The sequence below is a fragment of the Drosophila willistoni genome (assembly GCF_018902025.1).
Source record: "Drosophila willistoni isolate 14030-0811.24 chromosome XR unlocalized genomic scaffold, UCI_dwil_1.1 Seg144, whole genome shotgun sequence".
NCBI classification, from domain to species: Eukaryota; Metazoa; Arthropoda; class Insecta; order Diptera; family Drosophilidae; genus Drosophila; species Drosophila willistoni.
The window spans coordinates 4,462,002-4,475,474 of record NW_025814057.1 but is presented as its reverse complement, the minus strand read 5'-3'; the positions used below and the strand labels follow the sequence as shown (position 1 = coordinate 4,475,474).

Sequence of the window (13,473 nt, the reverse complement as noted above, 5' to 3'; positions counted from 1 at the left end):
TCCATGGCATGCCCTTCCAATAAACGGACACTGGGGGATTGATTTTTAACGAGCATGAACTCCACCTCTTTGTTTTATTTGATTTTTACTTTTCGTTTCGGTAAAAAAAAAAACAAAAAAAAAAGAAAAAAGAAAAAAACTGGAAAGAAAAAACCAAAAATGATGGGAAAACAATTTTTAATGGACTTAAATTGCTGGAAAATGGTGAATGGTAAAATGGTAAATGGGTGCCGGCATTAAAGGGTTAAAAATGCATAAAAATCCGGCTAAAAATTGCCCAGTTTCATGGTTATTTGGTTATTTAAGTGCAAGCCAATTAAATGGCTTGCAAGTTGAAGAGGATTTTACAGTTTCATACACCTGAATCCTCCCTATCAAACTCAGCCCAATTTGTGGATTGGGGATTTGAGAGCAATAATAAAGTCAATTCGAGACGATTCCCAATTACTCAATTAGCCATTATGAACGCTTAGTTGAATCGATGACAAAGAAAATTCTACCATTTTGCCGAATTTAAAATCAAACAAATATCTGATTAACAGAACCGACTTCTAAGAATATTTTTCTGATCTTAACATATTCTTTCCGGTTTTGTAAATTTTATTTTTTTAGATGTAGATTGTGTTGAGCTTTTGTAGCATTTTTAGATCTGCCTTAGACGAAGTCAGAGATTAGAGATCGAAGGTTTTTTTCTTCAATTATTCAAATAGCACTTATCACAACATTTTCAAAGCCAACACAAAAAAAAAAAAAAAAACAATGAAAAAAAATTGAAAAAAAAAAGTTGTTACATTGCAGTTATCAGTTGTGTCTCGAGAAACGAAGTGTTATTGAAGTTCTGCCTCGAAGACTACTAAAGTATGTAATACTCTTTCTACTCCTCATCGAATCCAATTCAATTCAATTCAATTCAGAGTTCAAACATTTGTAATCGATTGGTTTGAACATGTGTTTTGAAGATCAATTTGATTTAGTAGGTCATGCAATGAAAAAGACTTATGTTCTTTGTTTTTGTTGTTGTTAGTCAAGGTTTCTTTTTAATGTTTTGGGGGGTTTTAAATAATAACAAAATACAAACAGTAAATATATATTGTAAAAAATAATATACACAAATTTGTTTGGGGACTAGAGCTAAGAAACTGCAACCAATCGTATCTGATTTGTATACGCTTGTTTATGGTATCATTATTACTTAGAAAATGTTTCGATTCAATAACTTTTGCTGACGTTTTGCCTAATGTACCCTGAGATCCTCTTGAATAGTGTTTTGTGTTTAATTTTTTGATCCTCAATGATGATTGCGGATGACGTCGAGTTGGTAGGGATGTACGAACAGTTTCTGTACAGTTGGCCAAGCAAATGAGGGCGGCCAAGAGTAATATTAACCAAATGTAAGACATCGTCTTTGGAGAACAGTCTGACTTCAACTGTTCAAAAGTTCTCTCTCGCTTTTGCTCTCTCTCTCTCTCTCTTTCACTCTGCGTATTGTTATTGTAGTTAGGTATCGAAATGTTGCAACATTTAACAGACAAATAAATTTGGAATTTTATGGGAATGTCTAAAGACGTTAGGTCTGCTTTTTGTTTATATAGTCCACAGGTGTTTTCCTTTATATTTAGTTTACCAACATCTAGTAGATCTTCTCGTTATGCCCTTAACATGAGCTATTTGGAAAAATATTTTTATTTTTTACTTATTTACGTTTACCTTGACCTTTTGTTGTTATAATTTTAGTTGTCACGCTGTGACAAATAAAGCAAAGTAAAATATTATTCACAAAATGGTGACGTCTTTTCAATTTCGAAAGCATATGTTGGTTAGATAGATGAATAGATGGTATTTCCGGGTTACAGATTGAATAAATACCCATGTAAGGTTTGGTAACTGATCATACGCAGATTAACCATGCGTTTTACATTGGTCTTACTTTTGGGCCTCTTGGCCTGCATACTCCTCCAAGTGCCGGAGAGTTTGACTGCCACAGATAGCAGTTCATCTACATCATCCTCTTCTACGACGACCACCACTACGGATTCCGGGGACTCGTCTACTACAACTGACGCCTCGGCTTCGGCTTCGTCGGACACAACAACAACAACAACCGATGCATCCGACACGACAACAACAACAACGTCATCGTCATCCTCGTCCTCGGCAGCCAAACGCAAGGCTGCAGCTCGTCGTCGTCGTTTGGCACGTAAACGCCGCCAGCGTCAAAAGAGGCGTCGTGCCGCCAGAAAGCAGAGGGCAAAGGAACGTCGCCGCCAACAGAGACGTAATCGTAATCGTAATCGTGGCTAAGTAATAGTGGTTCATTTAATTTGTTAATCAATATGTAAATGCATATGCATGAAAGTTTATAGTATATAAAATTGTTCACAATTATTAAATAAAACGAAAAAACTACGGTTTAATATTGTAAACATAAATCTAATAAAGTTTGATTCAACACAAAATGTTGGCCATATCAACCCAAAATCCAATTGGACTGAAATACCATGTAATTGCTTAAAATAGGTATCAAAGTATCTTTGAGAACTTAACGATTCGATTGCCATCTGGCGATAATTAATGATTCTTACCATAATAATTGTTGCCAAGACTTTGCAATTGAGTTTTTGAATCATCAGATTGACTTTTTAAGAAAATAACAGAACTTCTTATGATTTTTTATTTCGATTTTATTAAAAAATTAGACTTATAATCTTTTAAAACAGCCATAACTTTTCTTGTAAGACTTTTTCACTTTCCTCTTGGGCTCTTAATTAAGTAAATGAATCATAAAAAAGAAAATTTGATCAATTAATTTGATTTTTACAAATACTTTGTTTCATTTAATTTGATTCATTATGAAAAATAAAAGACATTTAGAATTAAAGATGTATAAAATTGTAAATGCTTGCGATATCAAAGATAACATAAATCGGAACAAACCGTTTCCTAAAAATCTTAAAAAGTTTATTTGTATTAATCATATGAAATTTATTTGATTAACAGACTTGCTAAGATCTCTATAGAAGATTACTAAAAAGTATATTTAGTCCGAATTTTTAGGATTTGTTAATTAAAAAAAATGATTTCACTCACTTTCAATCCGAAATATTTTGATACATTTTTATTTAAAAGAGAATACACCAATAAACATTTGCTATAGAAAACACTGAAGAAAGTTAATTAATGTATTAAGAATTTCCAAAATTTTCTGAGAGTTGTAAAATAATTAGTATATTAAACAGTTTAGTTGGCAGATTGATTAATAAAGTTCAAAAACATTTGAAGTAGTTTTAAAAATGTTGTAATTTATTAAATTTTTTTTTTTTTTTGTGTTTTGTAATTGCTTAACATCTTTCAAGTTTTTTTTTTTTTTTTTTGTATTTTTAACGGTGCTCTTCAGCTCGGAGAGTTGTTAACTAACCCTCCAATTGGCGAATGCGTTGACGGTTCCTTTCCAAACGATTGCGCAACTTTTGTTGCTCACGTTGACGACGACGCTCGCGGCGCTGCCGGCGACGGGCAATACGGCGACGACGTTCACGCCTGCGCCTTCTGGCTGCCTTCGAGGATGATGATGATGAGGATGATGATTCGGTTGTGGTTGCCGTTGAGGATGCTGCTGTTGTCGTTGTATCACTAGTCGATGCTGCAGTTGTGGTTGTTGTGGCACTTGATGATGTGGTTGTTGTAGTGGTGGTTGTTGTTGTTGTGTTGGCAGTTCCTGTCGCAGCACCACTCTGCTGAATCAAAGCCAGACAACAGAGCAAGCCCAGAGCTAGAACCAATGAGAAACGCATGATTGGATTGGTATGCTCTAAGTGGGTCCGATGCTAAGCTTTTATACCCAAAAACTTTAACGGGAAGTCTTCAGATGACAATCTGTTAAAACAGGTGTTTTACAAACAGTCATTCAGTCAATGTATTGAACCCAATGTAACTAAAATTTCAAGGTCGCAATACAATGCTTAGCAACATACGTAAAAATAGAATAAAATTCTTCATATTTATTCTAACTAAACACAAGTTCTAAAAACAAATTGCATGCTAATATCAAACGACATGCTGTTTTAAAATTTTATGGAATTCCAATTTAATTTATATATAATTTGTTTTAAAGTTGATCAAACCCTCGGAAACAAACATCCTGCGGGGTTTAATAACCTTGCCAATATTAACATTTAATAAATAATCAGTATAATGTTAATTAATGTACTTCAAAAGGGGAAACAAGTATGGCATCTAGTATTGGATTTTAACTAAATCAGTGTTCAGAACTTTTAGAATTTTAAGCCTTTATCAACTTTTTCTGTATCTTGTTAATATCCTGCGATCGCAGCGATCTTTTTAGCTTGATCACCTCTAATTAAGGTGATTATAATTATAATTTTTCATTTAAACTCCAATATTAAGTATATTAGGTTCGAATAGTTGGATAAAACTCTTAAAAATTTATTAACTCTTAACTCTTATTATTTATTAAAGTTTATTGCCAATTCACGTTATATGCGATGTATTTCATAGAATTCATCAATATGTTGCCAAGAACTTGAACAATAATAATGAATTTTCTCATTTTCATAATTCTTTTTGTGTGGAAATATAGATTCAAGCCACATTTATGAAAATATTTGCATCAAATATATGCATGTACATATAATATGTAATTGTTAAGTATAAGATATTTGTAACCAGAAAGTGTCTAAAATATATTTAATAATAACGGTTCTATTATGATAGTAATAATCTTATAACCTTTTTGTTTTGTGGAATCACAGCAAACGTTAAAATTTCCCATCGAAAATTCGTCCAACTGCGATACGAACAAAAATGATTTAAATCATAATTTCCATAACCAATTGTTGTGCGAATACTGAGAAAGTTTAACCAAAACTTAAAGTTTCTTTATCTCTTGGACTTAGACTCTATTGATAGCAGCGATGAAGGACAAAGTTCCACTGACCGATTCAAACCATTAGGCACTCAGATGTATACTAGTTTTAGAGCAAAAGTTTAATGTTTTTTGTGCCTTATCGATTACCAGATCAAATACCAGTTAAAAATATTTGCCAAAAAGTTAGTGATTTTCCAGATTAAAAATAAATACTTCAGATTAATTTGATGTATATGTGTGTTTGTTTTATTATTTGTTTTTTTTTGTTAATTTTTTTTCAATGCTTATAAATTGCCGAATGAGATTATCATTGAGGCATACTTTCTATATGCGAATTCTCTGAGTTATTATCCTTCCAATTGCTGGATGCGACGACGTTGGGCCTTCAAACGTGCCTTCTCCTGCTGCAGACGACGTCTGAGACGCCTTTGACGGCGCTCACGACGACGACGCTCACGAGCCAAACGACGACGACGAGCGCGACGCTTGGCAGCCGCCGATGATGAGGACGAGGATGATGATTCGGTTGTTGTTGCCGTTGAGGATGCTGCTGTTGTTGTTGTATCACTAGTCGATGCTGCAGTTGTGGTTGTTGTGGCACTTGATGATGTGGTTGTTGTAGTGGTGGTTGTTGTTGTTGTGTTGGCAGTTCCTGTCGCAGCACCACTCTGCTGAATCAAAGCCAGACAACAGAGCAAGCCCAGAGCTAGAACCAATGAGAAACGCATGATTGGATTGGTATGCTCTAAGTGGGTACGATTCTAAGCTTTTATACCCAAAAATATTTGTGGCGGTTTGTTGTAACAGTTGGCTCCAGTTTACTTAATGTCAATATTGTAAATAAATTGGCTTTAAAACAGAAAATCATACTGCAGCGAAACATTTTACTGTTTGTTGGTGTATTGAACTTTTTGTTGGATTTTAAGTCCAATTTCCATTTTAAGGCCAACTCTAGGTAAACTTGTACATCTTTATATGATCATTTGATTTGTATTATCCAAATTCTTAATGTTTTTAATTTCTGGCTAAATATTATCAACAAAAAAGTTTTCAACAAGAGCCCAGGACTTTACCTAAGGATTGTTATTATTAAATGAAGTTCAAGGAGGCATAAAACAATACTTAATACATGATTCTCAAAAATAATTCTCAACTTCATAGTGCAAGGTCAATTCATATCAATTGTGAGAAAAAACACCTGTAATAACAAAATGCCAAACTTGCATACATGAAGTTTTAATGTCATTTTCTTTTTGGGTATAAAAGACTAATGCCAGTCTTTGGCTTAGAGCATAACAATCTGAATCATGCATTTCATAACAGCTTTAGCTTTGGGCTTGCTCTGCGTTTTGGTAGTGATTCGGCAGGGTAATGCACTCACAACAGGAACATCCACAGCACCAACAACTACTTCTACTGGTACTGCGACAAGCACAACGACAACAACAACAACAGCTGCACCTTCGACAACAACAACCACAAAGGCATCCTCAACAGCATCAACGACCGAATCATCCGCAGCGGCCGCCAGAAGGCGCAGGCGTGAACGCCGTCGTCATTTGGCACGTGAGCGTCGCCGTCGTGAGCGCAGATTTAGGCGACAAAGACGTCGCTACGATCGTCGCTGGATTCGTGAAGAGTACGAGGGATAATAATAATAATGATAAAGGATATAATTTATTTCTAAAATAAGAATGACAGATAGGCTATGGCAAAATCATTTCCGTTGGAGATATTCAAACAAAAAGTAAACAATAAGGCTAAACTTAATTTAAAGAAATTGACAAAAAAAAAAGGAAAACAAATTGGAAGAGAAACGAACACCACATAAATTTACAAAAAATAAAATACTAGGACAAACCTAAAACCCGAAATTGTTTAACACAAAAGCGGGCAGAAAAGTTTTCTCGCTTTGCTCCCAACCCCCGTCCCACTTCACTTTGTTCTCACTCTGACTCTCTGCGAATTTTCCCGTTTTCGTAGTACAAATCCATCAAAGCGAATGGCTGCTTCATGGCCTAACCAGGCTGCAGCGCATTTCACACGCTTCGCTGGAGTTCTGTAACTTGAATTGGCACAAAGGGCGGACAGACATACAGGCAGACGGACAGACAGACAGACAGACAGACAGGAAGCAAGACTCTAACCGAAACCGGAGCGGCGTCATCATCATCCTCGCCTTCGTCTTCGTCCTCGTCCTCGGCGGCGACGGCGGCGGCGAAAGTTTTGGCCTGCAGCGTTGGCAGAAAAACTTTTTCCACCCGCCGTCATAGCTGAGGCGGCATAAAATTTTCATGTCCAAAAAATATGATTTCTATATAGAATTTAAATCGGAGCTCTAAACGGGGTAAAAGCTTTAAGATCACTGCCACTGACTAAATGCGCCTAAAATGTAATATACAAGGTTGGTTTTTTTCTGCCCATGGTTGGCTTTTTAGCTTTTTCTTTTTGCTAGTTTGGCATAAAACTTTTGCACCTTTTGACGTAAAGTTTGTTTCCAGTTTTCTTTCTGTTGCCAAAGGCGGCTCAACTTTTATAATTATTTGATTTGCTAGAAAAAGGGGGCGGCATTTTCTATATATGTGTGTGTGTGCTGGAGTGTATAGGAAATCCTTTCTTGGCCTATGACTTCGATATGTTTGAAAGTTTTTTTTTCTTTATTGAAAAGTTGGCAAGTATTTTGAAAAACTGCTTGTATTTATAGGAAATGAAATCTAGAAATCACAATAAATAGGCAAGTCTGAATGTTTTTGCGCCAAATGGAATTAAATTGGCCCTTTGCCATAATCAGATAACACAACTGATTTTCATAAGATATTCCATAAATCAAATAAAGGAATCTTTAAAGAGTGATGGGTAAAGAAATCGAAACTTGACTTGCTTTGTACTGTCAATGTATAGTTTTATGTTGATAAGGATTAATATTTATATTTGTATAACCTTTTCGAAAAATTCTCTGGATTAGAATCGATTATGAATACTATATATATACATAGATTTATTCAACTTTTCATCAATAAGATTTTAAGTGTTTATATTAGACACAACCTTTAGGCCATTTTTTCTTTTTTCGTCAGATTTTGCTCCTACCAAAATATGCACAAATCTAATTAAAGCTAATTGGTATAATCCAATTATATTCTGATATAGCAAAGATATTAAAAAGAATTTCGATTTGGTTATTGAAAAAGTTTTCAATTAGGCCTTGATAAAGAACATATGTTGCTTGTTTAGCTGTGACATACATATTGAACTGACATAACTTTAAACCGAAATATTGAAAACGGCATTCTATCAGTGAATGCCACCCACATACAATCACACAACCACACAAACACACACATACACACTCGTGTGTACACATGTATATATGTATACTCGTATTCAATCATGAGCGAAAATAGGAAATCCTTTGGCAGACAATTGGCCCGCGTATCTTGCCTAACCCATACTCTCGAAGGACTTTATTATGCTAGAGGATTGTGCGCTTAAAAATGCTTTTCTTGTTATACCCCAAGCCAATGGCAAAGCCCAAGCGCAAGCTGAAGGAATCAAATCAAATAAAATATTCATTTTGATCTCTGAACTGTGCATAAATATGCAGTTTGCCTCAAGTACATGTAGATATATACATACATATATAGTGTGTCTATATATTGAAATGCGGTTTGGCGACGGTATTCATTCACTTCATCATCATGGGTTGTCAATATCCAGGCTCTTCTTGGTCTCTTCTTTTTGCTCGTTACTTCCTTTTTTTTTTTTTTTCATATTCTTCCTTTCCGTTTTTATGAATTGGCATTCAATGTTGAGTGGGTTTAGTCGTCTTTATCTTCAAATCGAATTGGTTTAGGGTTAAAGTGATTTACTTGAGCCACATTTAACAATATTATTGTTAATTGTTAAGCTTTTGTGGAATTTCTTCTCTATTTCCATTTCTTTCTCTCTCTCTCTCTCTCGCTCTTGCTCTGTCGTTTTACCTAATCTAATTCACTTACAATTCCTTTATCAAAAAATTGCAAAAACTTCATCTACAGGACAGGCAAAAATGCCGCCAGCCGTCAGCCTCCTCCCTTCTCCCACCCAAAAAAAAAAAGGTATACAACATGAAGTCCATTCTTGATTGTTGTCGAATTTACTGTCCCTGTCTCTGTTACTGCTTTCTCTCTCCCTCTCTGTCTCTCTCTCTGCCTGTGTAAGTGTGTGTAGCCAATTTTTCCTTCAATGACTGGATAATGTATTTTTCCTTTCAGATTTCCTAGTCTGCTTCTTAAGAAAGTTTTTTCTTTCTTTTTTTTGCAATCTTTCAGCTTGATTGCTCGCATAAACTTTTCTAATAGGTAAATACATACATACATATACAGATCACATGTATGTATGTATGTATAATGTACATATGTATGTATTTGAGAGGCATTCCACCAAATTGTCTAATTTTTAGTTAGTTACACGAATAAAGTTTCATACAAAATGTTTAATCCTTAATTGAAAATAAACACAAACACTGTATAACATAAATAAGTACACTCTGCATAAGTTTATCGTGTATTAAAAAGTTTTTTGGCATAAGATATTCCCCCATGCAAGGTGTCATAAGCGAAGACATTAGGGTGATTCACTTTACAAATGGAATGCTTACCCAAGTTTCTTTATTATTGTTATTTTATTATTATAATTAAGTTTAGTTTGGTTCAAATTTGTGCTTGCTGTTGATTTTCTAGTACAATAGGTAGATGTGTCTCTAGAAAAGCTTCTGATATCCATTGAAAAGTTTATCTTGGAGAACTTCAGAAGTTTTTGCTGTTAGAAATCCCTAGAAAGGTTAGGAAGAAAGTTATAGGTTTTTGGCGCTGATCCATCCATCTATTTTAGTTTAGATCTTATTTTAGCCACTTTCGCTTAACTTCCCCTTCTGCCAGGGGACAAGCAGTTGAGAAAACTTCAAACTATAGAGAAAAGTGTTATGGGGAATTATTACAATGTTTCATTCATTTAATGAATCATCCTAGTGCTGTCACTCACTCACACTCTATGTGTGTGTGTATGTTAGTGTGTATGTGAATGGTTTTAGAGTATGTTGTAAAAATGGAGATTTCAATTGTTTCTCTTCTACCGCAACATGGAATTGGCCTTGTTACAGATTTAAATGAGATTTGAAACGTGTAAAATAGACAGAAAAGATTTATTGCCTGGCACAAAAATTTCTAAAACAGCAAAGCCACCAGCTTCAGGTTGGCCATGGCCCCAATGGCCATATCCCAGTACCTCTCTAACTCCGGACATTTGCCTGGCATAGTGTGTCCTTAGCATAATCAACTAATTCAATAAACCAACAAGCAGAGATTCCCTAAGAGAATGAGAGAAAGGGAGACATGGGAGACATGGGACATGGTTGGTCTGTGATTTATACCGAGCGAGTGTGAAATACAACAAAAACATTTCCGGTAGGGAAAAGCCCATGTAAATATATATCCACATGTGTATGTGTGTGTGTGTGTGTGTGTATATACATAGATGTCCTGTGCATATCCTTGTATTCCAACAACTTAATGCGCAAAAACAAACAACAATCGCAAATGGTCAGAAGAAAAATTGCCCAGAAAAAGAGATAGAAAATGCTTTTTTATTTCCATTTGCTTTTCCTATTTTCTATTTCTTTTTTATTGTTAGAGGGAAACTAGAAATTGTTTAGCATGTCGTTTGCTATTCAAACAATTTGCATATCCTTTTAGTGCAGCGAGTGTACTTAAGAAAAACCAAAAAAAAAAAAATGAAAGAAAACTAAAGGAGAATGTCCTGGGCCCAGGCATACCAAACACGACAGTCAACCGAAATCCAATGTCAGCTCAAGAATTTGAGCTACAAAAACGAGAGCCAACGACAAAAAAAAAAAAAAACTACCAAAAGAAAATCTTTGTTAGAGTTTTACTTAACACATACGAGGCGAGCTTTAATGCCAGAGAGAAAGAGAGAGAGAAAGACAGGCACTAGAGGAAGAGGAAAACGTATTGAAGTGAAAAGTGAATAGAAATACATAGAGGCAAAAGTCCTTCTCGGCCAGTTGCCAGGCATAATATTTATGCGCAGACGTTGCTCAATAAGCTGCTCAAGGATTTATTAGTCAAATGGACAGATTTGACTGGGATATGACCTCTGGCCCTGCTGCTGCTGCTGCTATTGGACCTTATCCTCATCTCCCCTCTGCCCACTCCCATCTTTTGCCTGATGTAGCCTGACTTGCTTTGGTTTAGTCTGGCCTGGCAATGGCATTGGCAGTAGAAAGTCCTTGGCATATGTGGCATATGTGAAAGGTTCCACGAAATTCGTACCACCGCATGCAATGTGTTGCTCTTGCACCATTCGAGTCAACTACACTGAGAAAAACAGAATGAGAAAATTAATAAAAGAGATTTACAATTTTAATTCTACTCAATACCGAGTTAGTTCATTTCCTATGTTGAACGCTCTTTAGAGTTGCCTTTTTAAAGCAAACTCTTTCCTATAAAATTTTGTTCAGTGTAACAACTTTAACGCCACATTAGAGTGCAAAATTTTCATTGTTTGGTGCGCGCAAGCAATAATACATACATCTACCAAGTCTTTCAGTAAAGCCAACTTATTGATGAATGTTTTTCAAAATGTTTGCATTGAATGGCAATTTTTCAAGATTTACAACTTGAACGGGTTATATATACTATACGTAGAGAGAGAGAGAGAGAGAGAGAGAGAGAGGGTGGGAAGCAAAACAGCAGCTGGCCCTCTAAAAACTTGAACAATGAATTTCCTTACACTGGACTAAACCGCGACAAAAGGGGAAGCCCAGAAAAGGCATGTCTAATGGAGCTTAAATGGCCAATAGCTTGACCCATGAATTTAACCATTTCTTTCTATTTTCCTGTAAGAAAAACTTTGTTCAAGTTCAACAAAGTGAAAACAAATGCATTGTAAACGGGTGATTTCTTTTTATACCATACACCCATAGGGTGAAATGGTATATTAAAGTCGCCAAAATGTATGTAACAGGCAGAAGGAAGCATCTCCGACCCCACAATGTATATATATTCTTGATCAGGATCAACAACCGAGTCGATCTAGCCATGTCCGTCTGTCCGTCCGTCCGTCCGTCCGTCCGTCCGTCCGTCCGTCCGTCCGTCCGTCTGTCCGTATGAACACCTAGATCTCGGAGACTATAAGAGCTAGAGCCACCAAATTTTTTATGTAGACTCGTGTAGTATGTAGAGTGATCAAGTTTATTTCAAATTTTTGCCACGCCCCTTTCCGCCCCCGCAATTTAAAAAAAACGTTTATCTCAAAAACTATTTCAGCTAGAGACACCATATTTGGTATGTATATTCGCTTAGTAAATGCACACATTTTGTATGTATAAAAATTTTGCCACACCCTTTTCCGCCCCCGTAATTTGAAAAACTTGATTATCTCACGTATTTTTTTACCTTATGCAATCAAATTTGGCACACTAAAATTTAATACTAATATCTAGCAAAATACCAAATTTGATCAAAATCGGACAAAAAACAGTCGAGTTATGCATATAAACGTTTTTCCATAAGGCCGGAGTTGGCCGTTGGCTGGTGGGGGCGCTGGAGTGCTCGTATGATTGAGTGAGCGAGATGCTAAGATATGCTTGTAAAAAGCATGTGAAAATGCATTTGTTTAATAAAGTTGAAATATTTGCTTCACTGGTGTATGGTATATCTAAGTCGGCGAGACGACTTACTTACTTCATTTTTTTTTTGTGGGGTTTGGTCAAGAGCTTAACACAATGATATTGACCTTTTCTTTTTTGCACCTTTTTTTTGGGTTTTTGTTTTCTTTTTTGTCAGGTAATTGATAAAAGTTGTTCTTTCGCGCAAGAGAGGTTAGTAAATTGTTAACGAAATTGAAATCAAATTGAAATTGTTTGATTTGCCAATCACAAATCGTTTTTTGTTGCCATTGGCGTTTTATTACTTCCTCGATCGGGTCATAAAGTATAAGAGGAGGCATAAATCATAGCAAATTGCTGGCAAAATCATTGCAAAATTTTGCCACCTTCAATTCTACGAAAAAAAAAACGGAATTAAAAACAACCACACCCACTCACACATTCAAACAAAACACTCGAATAATAGGCAAAAGCGTTTTTAAAATTCGCAAACTGTCATCTCGTTGAGCACAATAAACACGACACAAGTCACAAACATTTCATTGCAAATATATTGAATATTAATTTTTTGTTCATTTTCGTTTTGCTTTGATTTTTTGGTTTTGGTTTTTTTTATTTTTTGTTTTCTGTTTGCTGGTGTATGTGTGTGTATGTGTGTTATTTTTTTTTTTGATTGCACCCGCCTTCCGTCGCTCTGTATATGTCTATTTTGATGGCCCATTTTAATTCAATTTGTGCAATATGCAAATTTCAAAGTATTGAAAAGAAATATGAAAAATTTAATACAAAATGACATTGATGGATGCGTGAATATGATAGCGATTTAGAATTGAACAATTTGAAGGCAATTTAGTTTTGTTGATATATACTCTACAAGTCATTTGGAGTCATGACAACTAAACTGGCCAAGTGGCTAGAAAGA

General features: G+C 35.4%; 3 protein-coding genes across 3 annotated transcripts; 1 reads left to right on the top strand and 2 right to left on the bottom strand.

The window, feature by feature from the left end:
- The first annotated feature begins 1,905 nt into the window (after positions 1 to 1,905).
- LOC6639158 (protein new-glue 2) lies at positions 1,906 to 2,306 on the top strand. Its single transcript, XM_002062209.3, has one exon. The coding sequence runs from the start codon at positions 1,906 to 1,908 to the stop codon at positions 2,299 to 2,301; it is 396 nt and encodes a 131-aa protein (XP_002062245.3). The 3' UTR covers positions 2,302 to 2,306.
- A 1,104-nt stretch (positions 2,307 to 3,410) lies between these two features.
- Positions 3,411 to 3,791, bottom strand: LOC124460693 (protein new-glue 1-like). The gene has a single exon (XM_047012098.1). The coding sequence runs from the start codon at positions 3,789 to 3,791 to the stop codon at positions 3,411 to 3,413; it is 381 nt and encodes a 126-aa protein (XP_046868054.1).
- Positions 3,792 to 5,232: 1,441 nt separating this feature from the next.
- Positions 5,233 to 5,613, bottom strand: LOC124460679 (protein new-glue 2-like). Its single transcript, XM_047012030.1, has one exon. The coding sequence runs from the start codon at positions 5,611 to 5,613 to the stop codon at positions 5,233 to 5,235; it is 381 nt and encodes a 126-aa protein (XP_046867986.1).
- Positions 5,614 to 13,473: the final 7,860 nt, after the last annotated feature.

Coding starts and splice junctions, on each gene's coding strand:
- LOC6639158 (XM_002062209.3), top strand. CDS start 1,906: ATGCGTTTTACATTGGTCTTACTTTTGGGCCTCTTGGCCTGCATACTC.
- LOC124460679 (XM_047012030.1), bottom strand. CDS start 5,613: ATGCGTTTCTCATTGGTTCTAGCTCTGGGCTTGCTCTGTTGTCTGGCT.
- LOC124460693 (XM_047012098.1), bottom strand. CDS start 3,791: ATGCGTTTCTCATTGGTTCTAGCTCTGGGCTTGCTCTGTTGTCTGGCT.